Source organism: Pseudophryne corroboree, chromosome 6, assembly GCF_028390025.1.
Source record: "Pseudophryne corroboree isolate aPseCor3 chromosome 6, aPseCor3.hap2, whole genome shotgun sequence".
In the NCBI taxonomy this organism is placed as follows: domain Eukaryota; kingdom Metazoa; phylum Chordata; class Amphibia; order Anura; family Myobatrachidae; genus Pseudophryne; species Pseudophryne corroboree.
The window spans coordinates 169,354,438-169,369,655 of NC_086449.1; the positions used below are offsets into that span (position 1 = coordinate 169,354,438).

Consider the following 15,218-nt stretch of genomic DNA (forward strand, 5'->3'; position numbering starts at 1 on the left):
TCATAGGGGGAGGAGCCAGTACACACCACCTGATCCTAAAGCTTTTACTTTTGTGCCCTGTCTCCTGCGGAGCCGCTATTCCCCATGGTCCTGACGGAGTCCCCAGCATCCACTTAGGACGTTAGAGAAAATGTAGTAATGTATCAAAAAAGAGCCGAATTGCTAATAAACTCTGAATCGAACCAAACAAGCTCCATAAAGTGCCGTTGTCATAAATATAAAATGCGCAGTATTAATAATTGCAAAGATTGTCAAGCTTAGGAGGGATATATGTTCTTTAAAAACAATAAAACTGTGCCATGAAAATAAGGATTGTTTAGCAAATGTAATAAGTCATGTTGAATATACTGTAGCCAAATGTAGTGGCAGGAGAAAAAACAGTCACTCAGGGCTGTTGGAATTGTCAGTAATTATGAACAATTGATACTTATGAACCAACCTCAAATGTCGTCTCCTGGTACAGGTGACCAGGCTGTAATACAAATAAATTAGCCCAGAGTTTCCCAAACTCCGCAATTACAGTCAAGGTTTTAAGGATATCCATGCTGGTGTCCAGATGGTTAAATTAAATGGACTGAAGAACTAATTATGTCACCTGTGCTCAAGCATGGATATCCTTAAAACCTGGACTGTAATGGTGGAGTTTGGGAAACTCTGCTAGCCGGCAAGTATACCTGTATAGTGCTTTGAGCACTTAGGGTTTGCCATCACTGTGTTGGATAGACGGGCTAATTCAAACCTGATCGCTAGCAGGCGATTTTTGCACTGCTTCGATCAGATAGTTGCCTACTGGGGGGAGTGTATTTTAGCTGTGCAAGTGTGCGAATGCATGTGTAGAAGAGCTGTACAAACAGATTTTGTGTAGTCTCTGCACATCCCTGGACTTACTCAGCTGCTGCGATCACATCAGCCTGTCCAGGGCCAGAACGGACGTCAGGAAACCTCCCTGCAAACGCCTGGGAATGCCTGCGTTTTTCCAACCACTCCCTGAAAACAGACAGTTGCCACCCACAAACGTTTTCTTCCTGTCAATCTCCTTGTGAACGCCCGTGCGAATGGACTCTTTGCACAAACCCATCGCTGAGTGGCGATACGCTTTGTACCCGTGCGATGCGCCTGCGCATTGCGGTGCATACACATGCGCAGTTTAAACCTGATCGCCCGCTGTACGCAATCGCAGCCTAGCGATCAGGTCTGAATTACCCCCATAGAGCCGGTATTGGATACAATCGGTGAACGTACCTGAAGTGGCCCCAGAACACCGTCGATCTAATGGCCGCTGTACTAAGTGTAAAGCAGAGTAACCAGCTGAACATGCCGTGTCTCCTCAGAAATAGCCTGCGGGTGTAGCAGCTAATGGGAAGTGGCGCCGGGCACACTGTTTCTACTCACACGTGGAGGGAGGGAGACAGGAATAGGAAAGATCATATGGGACAGGCATCAGACAGACTGTGTATGTTCCCAGTGAGCGGAACCCGAATGATTTGGATATGAATAAGAGGGGTCAGCTGAAAGTGAGGATAGAATAGCAATTTGGATGTGTGCACAAAAATAGATACTATAGGATGTATTTATCAAGGCTGGAGAGAGATAAAGTGGAGAGAGATAACAAATCAGCTTCTGTAATTTTACAGTCTGTGCCTGAAACACACAGATGGAGCCACGCTAATCGTGGCTCCGCCTGTGCCTGGACACGCCTATTGCCGCGTCTGGGGTGCACACGCGTCAGTGACGTGCTTGCGCCCCATTCACTAGAATGGAAGTGTTTCTGTGCACTCTCGGTGGGGCTAGGCGGACGGATCACCTAGTCACGCTGGGAGTGCACGTATGCAATGGAGCCACAATGGATGAGTGCGGCTCCATCTGTATCAGGAGCTGGATGGTTGGTGCTTTATTTCCACTTTAACTCTCTCCAATTTTGATAAATATCCCCCTGGTCTCCACTGGAGAGTTAATTTGCACAGACTGTTTGATGGATCTATCAGCTGAAATAGGTTGGAACTGGCCACATTTAGGACGGGATGTACTAAGGGGAAAATGCGGTAAAAACCCCGTTTGAGGGTTTTACAGCATTTTCAAATGTACTAAGACCCCACCGACAGATTTTCGCCGCCCAAGGTATCGCCATCTCTGGATGGCGATACCCTATTTAAGCCTATGGACTTATCGCCGGCCGCTACAACCCGCCGCCCCCACCGCCAACCCCCCTCCCCCCAGGCATACCTTCCTCCAGGCAGCCCTGGTCCCGGAAGGTAATCTCCTCCTCCCCCTAGCAACGCAGCCAGAGGTCCTTCTGGGTACAGGGGGGAGGAGGAGGCGCCGGGGACAGCTAGCTGCCTTGTTCCCAGCAGCTGAGGTGAAGGAGAGCCCAGGGAGGTGACTGAGACCCCCCACACACCACCTTACAGGTATCGCGGGGGGGCCCAGTCACCGCATTGCGATGTTGATCGCATATGTTAGTACATATGCGATCGACATCGCTGCGATGGGCGGCGATGTATGTTAATACATCCCGCCCATAGTCTATCAGTAGTGAGGACATTCCTAGCGCATTTCTTTCTTTCTTCAGAAGAAATTCTCCAGGAGTGGAAGAAACCCTAAAGATCAGCGTACAGTCCAGTCCCACTTCAGGTACGCTCACCGACTGTGTCCGATGCCGGCTACTATGTGCAACGGATATCTTCTCCCACTCTGCTCTATATCTAGCACACCGGTAGCAGACTATAAGGGGTATATTTGCTAAAGAGGTTGATTATCAATTTTGACTTAATAAACGATCTACAGTAAATCGATGTCATGGTTCAGGGCCTAAAACACACATTTACTAATGGATGATTGTTAGTTAGTAAATGTGTGTTATAGCCCCTGAAATACAACATTAATTTAGATAGATTTTTATTGATTTCAAAAATGACCATTAGTAAATATAGCCCCAAGTGTCCCGGGCACTATACGGCTTACTTGCCTGCTAATACCATATATAAGCATTACATCCTAGTCACCCCTACCAGGAGTCGACATTTGAGGTTGGTTCATAAGTATCTATTGGTCGTCGTTTATATAATTACTGACTATTCCAACAGTTCTGACACTACATTTGGCTACAGTATCTAATACATGACTTAATACATTTGTTGAACACTCCTAATATGTATGACACATATCTTTTGAAAAGAACATAAATGCCTCCTACAAAGCAATTTCTCTAGGAGATAAGCCTGTGAGACAATCTTCACAATTATTAATACTGTGCATTTATATTTATGACAAAAGCACTTTATGGCACTTATTTGGATTGATTCAGAGTTATTAGCAATTCAGCTCTTTGATACGTTTTAGGTCTGTATAGTTTTTTCATTTTTTAGAGGTTTATACTAATTACTGTCAAATAAATGGTCTATTTTTATATATGATTGTGGACTGCAGTTTGCAGTTATTGCAGCAGATGTACTAACCCTTGGAGAAAGATAAAGTGCAGAGACATAACGTACCAACCAATCAGCTCCTAACACCCATGCTACATGCTGCTTTGAATGACAGAATCTGATTGGTTGTTAGTCTCTCTCTCTCTCCACAGCTTAGTATATCTGCTTCTATTATATCTTGTTACACGGGTACTTGGACACGGTGCACTCATTTGGATTCCCGATCACAGTACGGAGAAAACTACACCAAATTTTTTTTTTTAAACTCATATCGACCTTTTGACCTGTTGACCTAGAACATATCGACCTAGAATCCCTGTCGACCTAGTTACTGTCTACCAATACTAGTCGACTTAGACTTTGTCTATCTAAATGTGGTCGACCTTCCGTACTACACCCCTCTGGCTCTGCCACTTTCTCCTTTCGGAGGCAGTGTGAGATGCTGGCTGAATCCGGACTTTTTTTTAAAGGGGCAATCATTTAGAAGGCATGGTTAAGCCTTGTAAATGACTGCCCCTTTAAAGAAAAGGGCAGAGTTTGGCACAGCATCCTGCATGCGGTTGCTGACAGCCTATCGCAGCCAGCAACGTGCTGTTGTGTCATGTGCATAATACTTTCACCTGGCGGGGACTCGCCAATGTCTGGAAGGCTTGAATGAAGCCAAAAAGGTTGTTGCTGGGTACCCATTGGAGGCAACAGGGACTGTATCTCTATCACCATCTACAGATGGCATAAGTGGCACAGTGACAAACAGTGGTAAGCCAAGCTTACTGCTTATTGGTTAAATACGGATAGGAGCACTACTTTAGCGAATGCTAAAGGAGTTATGTCTACTTGTTAAATTTGGCCCTAATTATTTCTCTTTTGACCTTAATGTGTAGGTCTCTATACTGTATATTGTATACACTGCTTTACTGGCTCCCAAACACATCTGAGTCCGCAAATAAATACGGTAACATAACCTCTGGGGCTTACTGAATGACATTGTGCACTCTGCAGCCTTGTATGAAATAAGCCCATCTGTGTGTGTCTGTATATCCTAGGCACAGGTGTCACCTTGCTACGAGCTCAGTGATATGTCATGCTGTACATTTTGCACTCACCTGTCATTCAGACAACAGTAAATGATGGGGTTGTACATGGTGGAGCTCATCGCCAGCCACATAATGGCCAGATAGAGCTGCTGGTAGAATTTTTGGTTTGTGTCGTCGAGGGTCTGCAGCAGGAAATAGATGTGATATGGCAGCCAGCAAGTCGCAAAGGTGCAAACAACCACGATCATCATCTTCACTACCTGCAGGACACAGAGAGAGACAGTAAGCTGGCGTGCAACATGAAGGTTTCCAAGCACCACTGATACCAATTTCCAATACAACATTTTATATAACTGGCCCATCATATGAGCAAATACACTGTAGTTATGTGGTTGCAATGTATCATATTGCCAAAATCATTCAGACATCACTACATAGTACTTTAGGTATTGGATTATTAAAGGTTTAGTACATATAGCAAATTACCAAGTGGCAGCATTAACAAACTGCAATAGGGATCACTGATCCCAACGTAACACAAACATGAAGGACTCTGTATTGAATGTGTGACAGAACACAAGCATAGAAGAGCAGAACCTGTACAATTTGTCTTCCATCATCTGTTTGATACAGGGTTAGTGAGTATATGCTATTTGGCATAAAGATAAATGATCCCTATTACAAGTTCCATTTGTTCAACATTCACACCACTGTGAACATAGGGGGTCATTCCGAGTTGATCGCTCGCTAGCAACTTTTTGCAGCGCTGCGATCAGGTTAAATCTCGGTAAAACTGCGCATGTGTATGCACCGCAATGCGCAGGCGTGTCGTACGGGTACAAAGAGGATCGGTGCTGGGATTTAACAAAGAATCCATTCGCACAGCCGATCGCAAGGTGATTGGCAGAAAGAGGGCGTTTATGGGTGTCAACTGACCGTTATCTGGGAGAGTTTAGAAAAACACAGGCGTGTCCAAGCGTTTGCAGGGTAGGTGTCTGACGTCAATTCCGGGACCAAAAAGACTGAAGTGATCGCAGCGGCTGAGCAAGTCCAAAGCTACTCAGAAACTGCAAAAAACTTTTTATGTGCCGTCGGCTGCAACAGCGTTCGCACATTGCAAAGCAAAGATACACTCCCCCATAGGCGGCGACTATCTGATCGCAGCACTGCAAAAAGTTGCTAGCGAGTGATCAACTCGGAATGACCCCCAAAGTTTAATACAGAAAGTCATAGATGCAGCCAGAGAACACTGTGAGCTCCAAGACCAAAAACTACAGTAATGTTTTAGTTTAAACTTCTAAGCAAATCGTATAACACCAATACTTTTATATTGCAATTTTTTTTGTTTTACATTTTAGCAGTCATCTTTACCAGTTACTGAGGTTATTATTGTTTGTAAAACTTAATTCTTGAAGGATTATCCTTGAAAGAAGAGAAATGGAGATATTAACTTGTCTTAATCCTTATCCTTCTTTGTATTTCATGTTCTACAACACAGCATAGTATTGCTATTTTCCACCTTTCCTTGTGATGCTGAGTAAGAATTGGATGTCATTTAGTTAACACTTATCTTATGAACCACTTGTAATAATTTCTTACATATTTTTCTTCCTTGCTGAATTAGTATTAATAGGTATTAAATCATTCTAAGAAAATAGAGAAAGACTATAGAAACATTAAGGCCATGCATTTTTTTTTTTTACCAGTACACTGGGACTAAATTATTATTATGCATTATTTGTATGGCGCCACTATGGAGAGTTATGATAAAATGAACAATAAATACAATATAAAAAGAGCTCAAACCAACAGTACATGGGGATAGGAAACACCCAAAAAATAGATTATACAACAAAGTGAGTTATCGTTATTAAAAGTAGCCCTATGTGACTCTTTGCCCGGGAAGGGTGAACAGAAAGCTCAGAGTCAGTGACTGTGTGGGAGCTATGGGCACTACAGCATTACTGCCTCACAGAATTGAGGTCATGGGTTTGATTCTCACCATGGCTCAGTGTGGAGTTTGTATATTCTCCCCATACTTGCATGGGTTTCTTCCGAGTACTCCAGTTTCCTCTCACAATCCAAAAATTATCCTCATATTTTAATTGGCTCCTGACAAATTAACCCTAATGCTGTGGTTCCCAAACTTTTTTGAATCACGGCGCCCTAGATTATTATAATTTTTTTTCATGGCACGCCTAGGCCAAAAGTTTCTTATTGAGAAATTAAGAAATAAATATTAAAGAAAGTAAATTGTGTTATATCATCCTTAGGTTCAATTGTGTGGTTAGGGACAGGATTTGCTACGGTTTGTCCACATATCTTATGATTGGCAGCCTCCAGCACTGGTTTTGCCTATTACAATGACCATAAGTAATTTGATTTGGTCCTGGACCACCAATCCAAGGCACCCCTTCAAGTGGCCTGAGGCACCTCAGGGTGCCACGGCATACAGTTTGAGAACCACTGCCCCAGTGAGTAAGCGTGTGTATATACATGTGTTTAGTGCAGACCAGATGGGCCAAGTGCTTCTTATCTGCTGTCACTTTCTATGTTTCTATGTAACTCACTGGATACTAGGATAGTTCAGGGTGAGAACCAAGAGGGTGGACAGCCCTGCTTGTGAGACCTTATAGTCTAAAGGATTGTATTAAGGTACAGTTAGCAACAAACATTGGGCCAGATTCAGACCTGAGCGCTCCTCTGCAAATTTGCACAAGTCTGTGTACGCCTTGTGAAAATCTGTATACACCGGTCAGCTGCAAGTCTGTTCGCAACTCACCCACCATCAAAAGTTTTTTTCCAGTCTGTGGGCAGCCCAGGACTTACTCCTATAGTGCGATGAGAACAGGCTGATCGGGGCCGGAGCTGACGTCACACACTCTCCCTGAAAACGCTTGGGCATGCCTGCGTTTTTCCTGATACTCCCAGAAAATGGCCAGTTACCACTCCCAAACGTCCACTTCCTGTCAACTTGCGTACGCCTAATGATCAAAAAATTCACTAGATTCTTTCGCAGTTTGGCCTCGCGCATACCCATTACAATCCGTACGCATGCGCAGTCGATCGATAATCGCCCGCCTTGCAAAATCGAACAGCAGCGATCAGGTCTGAATCGGGCTCATTGCCCCTTCCTCTCATAAATGCCTTAGATGTTATTTCAATTAATGATTTAAATAACTTAATGATCACATACAGTAGCCCCAGTCCTTCTGCCTGCGCACAGCACTAAAGAGCGTGGGGAAAGCATGGGGGTATTCCAACAACTTGGAGAGTGTTGGGCATGCCTTCAGAGTGATGGAAAAGAGTGCATGGTGCAAGTTCACACCATCTTGTACTGAGACCACACCCCCATTTTAGCCACACTCCTATAAGCTGGGAGGAATTTGATCATTCGTAAGCAATCTACTAACACATGGCAGTTTGGGAATGTCACAGGATGTGTCTCAGGAAAAAAGGGGGCATGGCCATGCCAGTACAGCCCTTGTTGATGGGAGCTCCCAGCAGCAAGGGTGCTGGGAACTGTAGTTTATTTTGAGTCTGATTACAAGTGCGGTGCTGCTGGACACTAGTCTGATCACTAGTGCAGTGTGGTGCTGACGGACACCGGCGCTGCGGCAGCAGTAACAGACTCTCACCAGGTACACAGCAATTGTTACATAGCACTAGGGAGGCCAATCCCGGGATCGGGATTGGCGGGATCCCGGGATTTGGGCCCAAAAATGCCGGGATTTGTATCCCGGGATTGGAGCCTCCAATCCCAGGATTCACGGTATTACATTGCGCATGTGCGGGAGGGTGGGTGTAAGTAATACTATTTACTACTATTAGGTGGGCGGCAGCCATGGACAAGCTGAACGTGGCGGCACTTCAAATGTAGCGCCAGCAAATCAGAGCTGGCGGACTAGCAGCCAATCAGGGAAGCTGCCGCAGCAGCGGCAGCCAAACAGGAGCGACTGCTGCGGCCGCTTCCCTGGTTGGCTGGCGGACGGCGCTTCATTTGAAATGCCGCCGCGTTCAGTGTGTCCATGGTTGCCGCCCGCCTAATAGTAAGTAGTATTACTTACACCCACTCTCCCTACGTGCAGTGCTCTCTAACAGCCTCCCTCCCTCCCGCTACCAACCCTCCCTCCCACGCCGCTACCTACACCCTCCCTCCTGCACCGCGACCTACACCCTCCCTCCCAGACCGCTACCTACACCCTCCCTCCGTGCAGTGCTCCCTACAGCCTCCCTCCCTCGACGCTACCTACACCCTCCCTCCCGAGTCCTGCACCGCTACCTACACCTTCCCTACCTCCCGCACCACTACCTACACCCTCCCTCCAGCGCTGCTCCCTACAACCTTCACTGATCCCTACTGCAATCCCGGGATTAAGCGTTTTTCAATCCCGAATCCCAGGATTGAAAAAAACAGCCCGGGGTTGGCCTCCCTACAAAGCACAGTGCTATAGATCTATTTATTGAAGATAATTAAAAAAAGTGGTAGTGTTTGGGAGAAGGGACGGTATTACCTGGAAAACTACACAATTTTCATGCATGTTAGAAGTAAGTAGTAAGTAAGCAAAAACTTTTACTTGTTGCGTGTAATAAAGAAAATACATATCTTACCTATTTCAAGGCCAGGTTCAAGGAAATGTATATCAGTTAATTGTATAATTGATCATTTTATCTTGAAAGTGATGGCACCCTGATGTGTTTTTCTAACAGGAAACACTTCTACCATCCAACTAATGGTGTTGTTTGGTTAATGGCTGGGTCCTTTTGAGGTTCATCTCACAGCATCTCATTAGCATTTCATTCGAGATGCAGTCAAGATGCTGGTGTTTGGCATCCCGGCAGTCGGAAAGCTGACGCCAGCATCCCGAAACTGCTCGGAATGCTGATGCTGGCATCCCAACATAGATAGCGATGCAGAATGCCAAAATCTGGATCAAGTTGGTGCCAAAGTCTTCACTGGCAAGCCACGGGGGAGGGGGAGGCTGCGAGGGTTAGAGTTAGGCTGCGATGGTGGGAGGGTAAGGGTTAGGCTGCGATGGTGGGAGGGTAAAGGTTAGGCTGCGATGGTGGGAGGGTAAGGGTTAGGCTGCAATGGTGGGAGGGTAAGGGTTAGGCTGCGAGGGTGGGAGGGTAAGGGTTAGGCTGCGAGGGTGGGAGATTAGGAAGGGTGGGTTAGGCACCACAGAAGAGGCGGGTTAGGGTCAGGCTGTGGGAAAGGTGGGTTAGGATTGGGGGGGGGGAGGGATGGTGTAACGTGAATACAAGACACTACTGTGCAGTGTAATGTCAATAAGGGATACTACTGTGTGGCATAATTTGAATTGGAAGTAGCATTGTGACCACACCCTTCCCCCACAAGATCATGCCCCATTTCCAATACTCACACCTTATTTCAAGTGTGTGTGTGTGTGTGTGTGTGTGTGTGTGTGTGGGGGGGGGGGTGCAGATCCTTACTTTCCCAGGGGCGCTTGGACCCCTAGATACACCCCTGTAGAAGATACTGTACATATAGGTAATGTCTGGTGACAATCCCGTCTGTCAGAATACAAGGGTCAGGCTGCGGGAGGGAGTATAGGATTAGACTATGGGAGAAGAGGGTTAGGTTTAGTTGCGGATGTGTGTGGGGGGGGGGTGTTAGGGTTAGACCGCTGAAGGGAACAGTTAAGAGTTAGGCTGCGGGAGGGGTTAGCCATAGAATATTTACCAAAGATTGAAGGTATTTTCACTGTCTGCATCCTGCTGCCAGCATTCTGACGGTTGAGATTCCATACCCAACCTTTCTGTTCAGACATTTGCTTAATGGGCAGTTGTGTTTAAGACAGTACCAGGTAATGTACACTTCATGAAAGCACATCCATAAGATATTCTTTATAGAATAATTAAAAGACATTTGTCATCTTAAATACCTTTTTTAAGAGAAGAAAGTTGTCTACTGAGCATAGTATGACTTACTATCACTGAGATAGACTTTGTAGCAGTGAGCCCCCAAAAAGTATTCTATTTCTTAAAGAGATAAGAAACGTTCTGGAGGAATGTAACCCCTGGCCAGGAACAAAGAGGAAAGTAATAGATATTGCCCCCACTCTGGGCACTAACGCCGCACATTTATGATCACTGAATGGGGAGGAGCATGGAGGCTGTCTGAGTGGAATCATACATTCTCTCTCCAGCCATTATACCTCCACAGGGCTACAGCAGCTATCATGGCCAAGCTAAGCTTTTCGGAGCTCGGTAAATGACTGTAGACCAGACTTCAGTCACAAATGATAAAGGGAGTGCCTTTTCCAGTGTTAGGATCTTTTTAAATAGGCTAGTTACTTAATCATGATGAAGCTGATGTTTGTGCATGATTTTAGGGGGAATTGGAGTAGGTTAACAAATAGGGCTCTTCCTTTCATTAGAAAGTAAATGAGACATTAAAAACTTGGGTATGAGTGAGAAAAATGTTCTGCTTTCTGCATTTAACACAGGTTATGTTGTAATGACTGTTTGAAAACCCTATAGAGTGCAGTTCTAGTGCTACTCTGACAGGGAACCTCATTCTATGACAAGCTTTCATTGGCTGATATATTGGCATATTTCAGTGATTTGCATAACTTACCTTGCGCTTTGCTACCACCTGCTCGTGGTATCGGTCTGATGAGTCTCCGGGGATCTCACTAGCCCATAGAGTCAGGCCAATAAAGGTGTATGCACATCCTATTATCAGCAGAGGCAGTACATATACAAGGCAAAAGACTGCCACTTGATACCTAGAGGAATAAGACAAGGTCAATATGAGAAAAGCACTGAATAAGATGGTATTATGTTCAGAATATTTTTTTAATAGAATAAAATACATATCATCTGAGCCTGTAAGGAGGTGTACTGTACCTCTCGCAGGTGCGGGAGAGCTGGTACAGCGATATATCATTTCAACATTATTATTTACCCACCTTTGATTGGGGCATGATAAAGGTGCTTGAGAGCACCAAAGAGGCTGATTGGGCAGCTTACAGACTGCTGGTAATGACCTCACATGATGATTGATGACTATTAAGCCTTTTCCTTGCACCTTTATGTGCTGTGACCGATGGCACTTTTTGATGTTTTACAAACTTTTGAAGATGGTGTGCACTGGTTCATTTCTGATTTTATCAGCATGCGGATTATTATATATATATATATATATATATATATACACATACATACACACATATTTTCTTATACACATTCAGTATATGCTTCCACACTGTACACATTTGCCCACATGCCACGTTGCAAAGGAAGGGGGGGCCTAGTTCGCACACCATAATTAGGTAATGAGGTGCTACTCTGCTTGAGACTTAATACAATATACAAAGGTAAAAGATGCAGGTGCACTATCTCACACTAGCTCAACCTGTAATAACCAGAGGCATTTAGCATAATCCTGGCCAGGGCTATGAGCTTACCCACCGCACCAAGGTAGCCTCTCATTGGGTAACTGGACTTGCCATGGCTTACTGTTACTTGCCATGGCTGGACACCCTCGGGGCATCGCAATCTAACATTTATTTTAATACACTATGGCACTTATAGTTTGTTTTATATATGTGAACACTTTCACACCATTCTTTTTCACTCTTCACATTATTCACACACGCAGCAGTAGCTGCTTCTACTTATTTAACTCTTTACTTGTATCACTCTTGCAGTGCCCTGGGGTTGTCTGGCTGGGTGGCTTTGGGGTGTCCTGCCCCCCGGACCTGAACCCCTGTAGTTAGTGTTAGGGACTTACCCAATGAGAGGCTACCTTGGTGCGGTGGGTAGGCTCATATCCCTGGCCAGGATTATGTTAAATCATACCTCCCAACATGACCCTCTCCAGGGGTGTAGTATGGTATGCCGGCGGTCGGGCTCCCGGCGACCAGCATACCAGCGCCGGGAGCCCGACCGCCGGCTTACCGACAGTGTGGCGAGCACAAATGAGCCCCTTGCGGGCTCGCTGCGCTCACCACGCTGCGGGCACGGTGGCGCGCTACGCTCACCGCGCTATTTAATTCTCCCTCCAGTGGGGTCGTGGACCCCCACAAGGGAGAATAAGTGTCGGTATGCCGGCGCCGGTATACTGTGCGCCGGGATCCCGACAGCCGGCATACTGAAGACCACCCCTCTCCAGGAGGGACACAGTGCTCTGCTTCTGGACTTTTCTCATCATGTATGATTACCAGCACCTGTGTTGAACAGGTTACTGGATAAGAAAGGTGTTTCACCACAGGTGATGGCAATCATATCGTAAGAGGGAAGTGCAGGAGCAGAGCATTGTGTCCCTCCTGGAGAGGGTCATGTTGGGAGGTATGCTAAATACCTCTGGTTATTACAGGTTGAGCTAGTGTGAGATAGTGCACCTGCATCTTTTTCCCTTTGCACATGCCAAGCTGTACACATCTTACGGTGCACTCGCCCCCCATGTGTATGCTTGGTTGGCCAATACTGAAAATCAGTGTTCTATAGTTGCCCTATTTTAGATACAAGAGATACGCCTAGAACATTTATGCTTAGATCCCACACTAAACAGCCAGCACTTGAGCTGACACAGAACTTTTTCTATGTGAAAATGCCCCATTACAGACCAGTGTAGATGTGACAGAAATGCACACAACTCTGTGCTGCCTGTACATGCCTACTGACAGGATGCATCGAACAACAAGACGAGCTACTACCGCTGGTGAATCCACAAACGCAGGCGGTAAAAGAAAAAAATAGTTTTTTTTATGTTGAAAGTTTACATACATGACATAATAATGTTTCTTTGTTATTATTAACATTTCTTATGTTATTGTTTAATGTGAAAATATATTTTTTTTTAAATAAGTGGTGCACAATTAAAATGTCCACAAAATCACAATTATTGTGGAGATGTTATTGAACATATGTTTCTTTGTCAAGAGGAAAAAAAAAAAAAACCTTACACATGTATGTGGGTATGATTTTTGAAGATAATAATTGTTTGTTGCTTTAAATCATAAAAAAATCAGCTTTTAAACTAAAAGCTATTAACCAAAAAAATAAAAAAATAAAAATTGCTTGTAAATGTTATTGTACATGTTTGTAGGAAAACAAATGTCTTCTTGACAAACCTGTATTGTTATTAACTTAAAGAATTATTAGGTTACTACTAACATATATTTTAGAGTAATACTGTACATGTGTTAAACAGTTTAAAGCTCTCTTACATGTTTAGAAGTTTCAATGCAGCTGAATAAAGTGAATTGTGGTCTGTAGCGTGAGCTGCTTCAGCTGGATGTAATGAAGCAATGATTGCAGTATACATCGGACATTCTACAACTGAGGTCAGCTTGTGCAGATTTTAAGGTTGACCTGTAGTCACTCAGAAACTGCACAACATAAATGTGCGTTCAGTTGCAAAAAATGTGTATGCTCCGCCTATCTAAAATCAGCATATGCCCACAACACGCCCCTGCTCATAGTTTTTGCGATTCCACGCCTAGTTTTCGTAGTGCATATGTAGTTTTTGCTATGTCTCAGAAGTTGTATTTTTTGTTTCAAATTGTATTTTTTGTCTCTGGTTTTACGTATTTTTGAAATTTTTGCGATTTTTGCAGTTTTGCGTTCCTTGTTGAATTAGCCCCATCGTCAGGTTTGGTGTGCAGCACATCAAACCTGACGATGTTGCTAGTGACTGTGGGCATCCGCATATCGGGCATACACACTGCCAAATATGTACCGATGTGAGCGATATGTCAATCCAATCCACCAGATCAGACGACATATTGCTCAGTGTGTACCCAGCTTAACACTCTTGTGGCTGATGTCTGTTTATATTGAAATCACACATACCAAGTTAATTCTCAAAACGTAGCCACATTTTTCTTATCCCCTGCACCGCCATACTGCTTACAGTCTACACTGTATAATCGTCAAATATTTCATGCTGTGGATATGCAAAATCCTGCGTTTTTCTCAATGGGATCAGCCGCACACATTATGCCCATTCATTTAACTCTAATGTGTATGTTACTGCAGAAACCTTTACCTGTCTATGACTATGTACACACACTAGTGATGAGCACCGGAAATTTTTCGGGTTTTGTGTTTTGGTTTTGGGTTCGGTTCCGCGGCCGTGTTTTGGGTTCGAACGCGTTTTGGCAAAACCTCACCGAATTTTTTTTGTCGGATTCGGGTGTGTTTTGGATTCGGGTGTTTTTTTCAAAAAACCCTAAAAAACAGCTTAAATCATAGAATTTGGGGTTCTTTTTGATCCCAAAGTATTATTAACCTCAATAACCATAATTTCCACTCATTTTCAGTCTATTCTGAACACCTCACACCTCACAATATTATTTTTAGTCCTAAAATTTGCACCGAGGTCGCTGGATGGCTAAGCTAAGCGACCCAAGTGGCCGACACAAACACCTGGCCCATCTAGGAGTGGCACTGCAGTGTCACGCAGGATGGCCCTTCCAAAAAACACTCCCCAAACAGCACATGACGCAAAGAAAAAAAGAGGCGCAATGAGGTAGCTGTGTGAGTAAGCTAAGCGACCCTAGTGGCCGACACAAACACCTGGCCCATCTAGGAGTGGCACTGCAGTGTCACGCAGGATGACCCTTCCAAAAAACACTCCCCAAACAGCACATGACGCAAAGAAGAAAAAAAAAGAGGCGCAATGAGGTAGCTGTGTGAGTAAGCTAAGCGACCTTAGTGGCCGACACAAACACCTGGCCCATCTAGGAGTGGCACTGCAGTGTCACGCAGGATGGCCCTTCCAAAAAAC

The 15,218-nt window shown here is 44.7% G+C and overlaps 1 protein-coding gene across 2 annotated transcripts in view; it reads right to left on the minus strand.

Moving 5' to 3' along the window:
* The window catches only part of TACR1 (tachykinin receptor 1), a 425,704-nt gene that overhangs the window by 35,273 nt on the left and 375,213 nt on the right, over positions 1 to 15,218 (minus strand). For both annotated transcript variants that reach the window (XM_063932109.1, XM_063932108.1), the window contains exons 3-4: positions 11,061 to 11,211; positions 4,529 to 4,719 (exon numbers count right to left, since the gene is read on the minus strand). In XM_063932109.1, the coding sequence (XP_063788179.1) occupies positions 4,529 to 4,719; positions 11,061 to 11,211 (342 nt within the window). The remainder of the gene's footprint in view (positions 1 to 4,528; positions 4,720 to 11,060; positions 11,212 to 15,218) is intronic.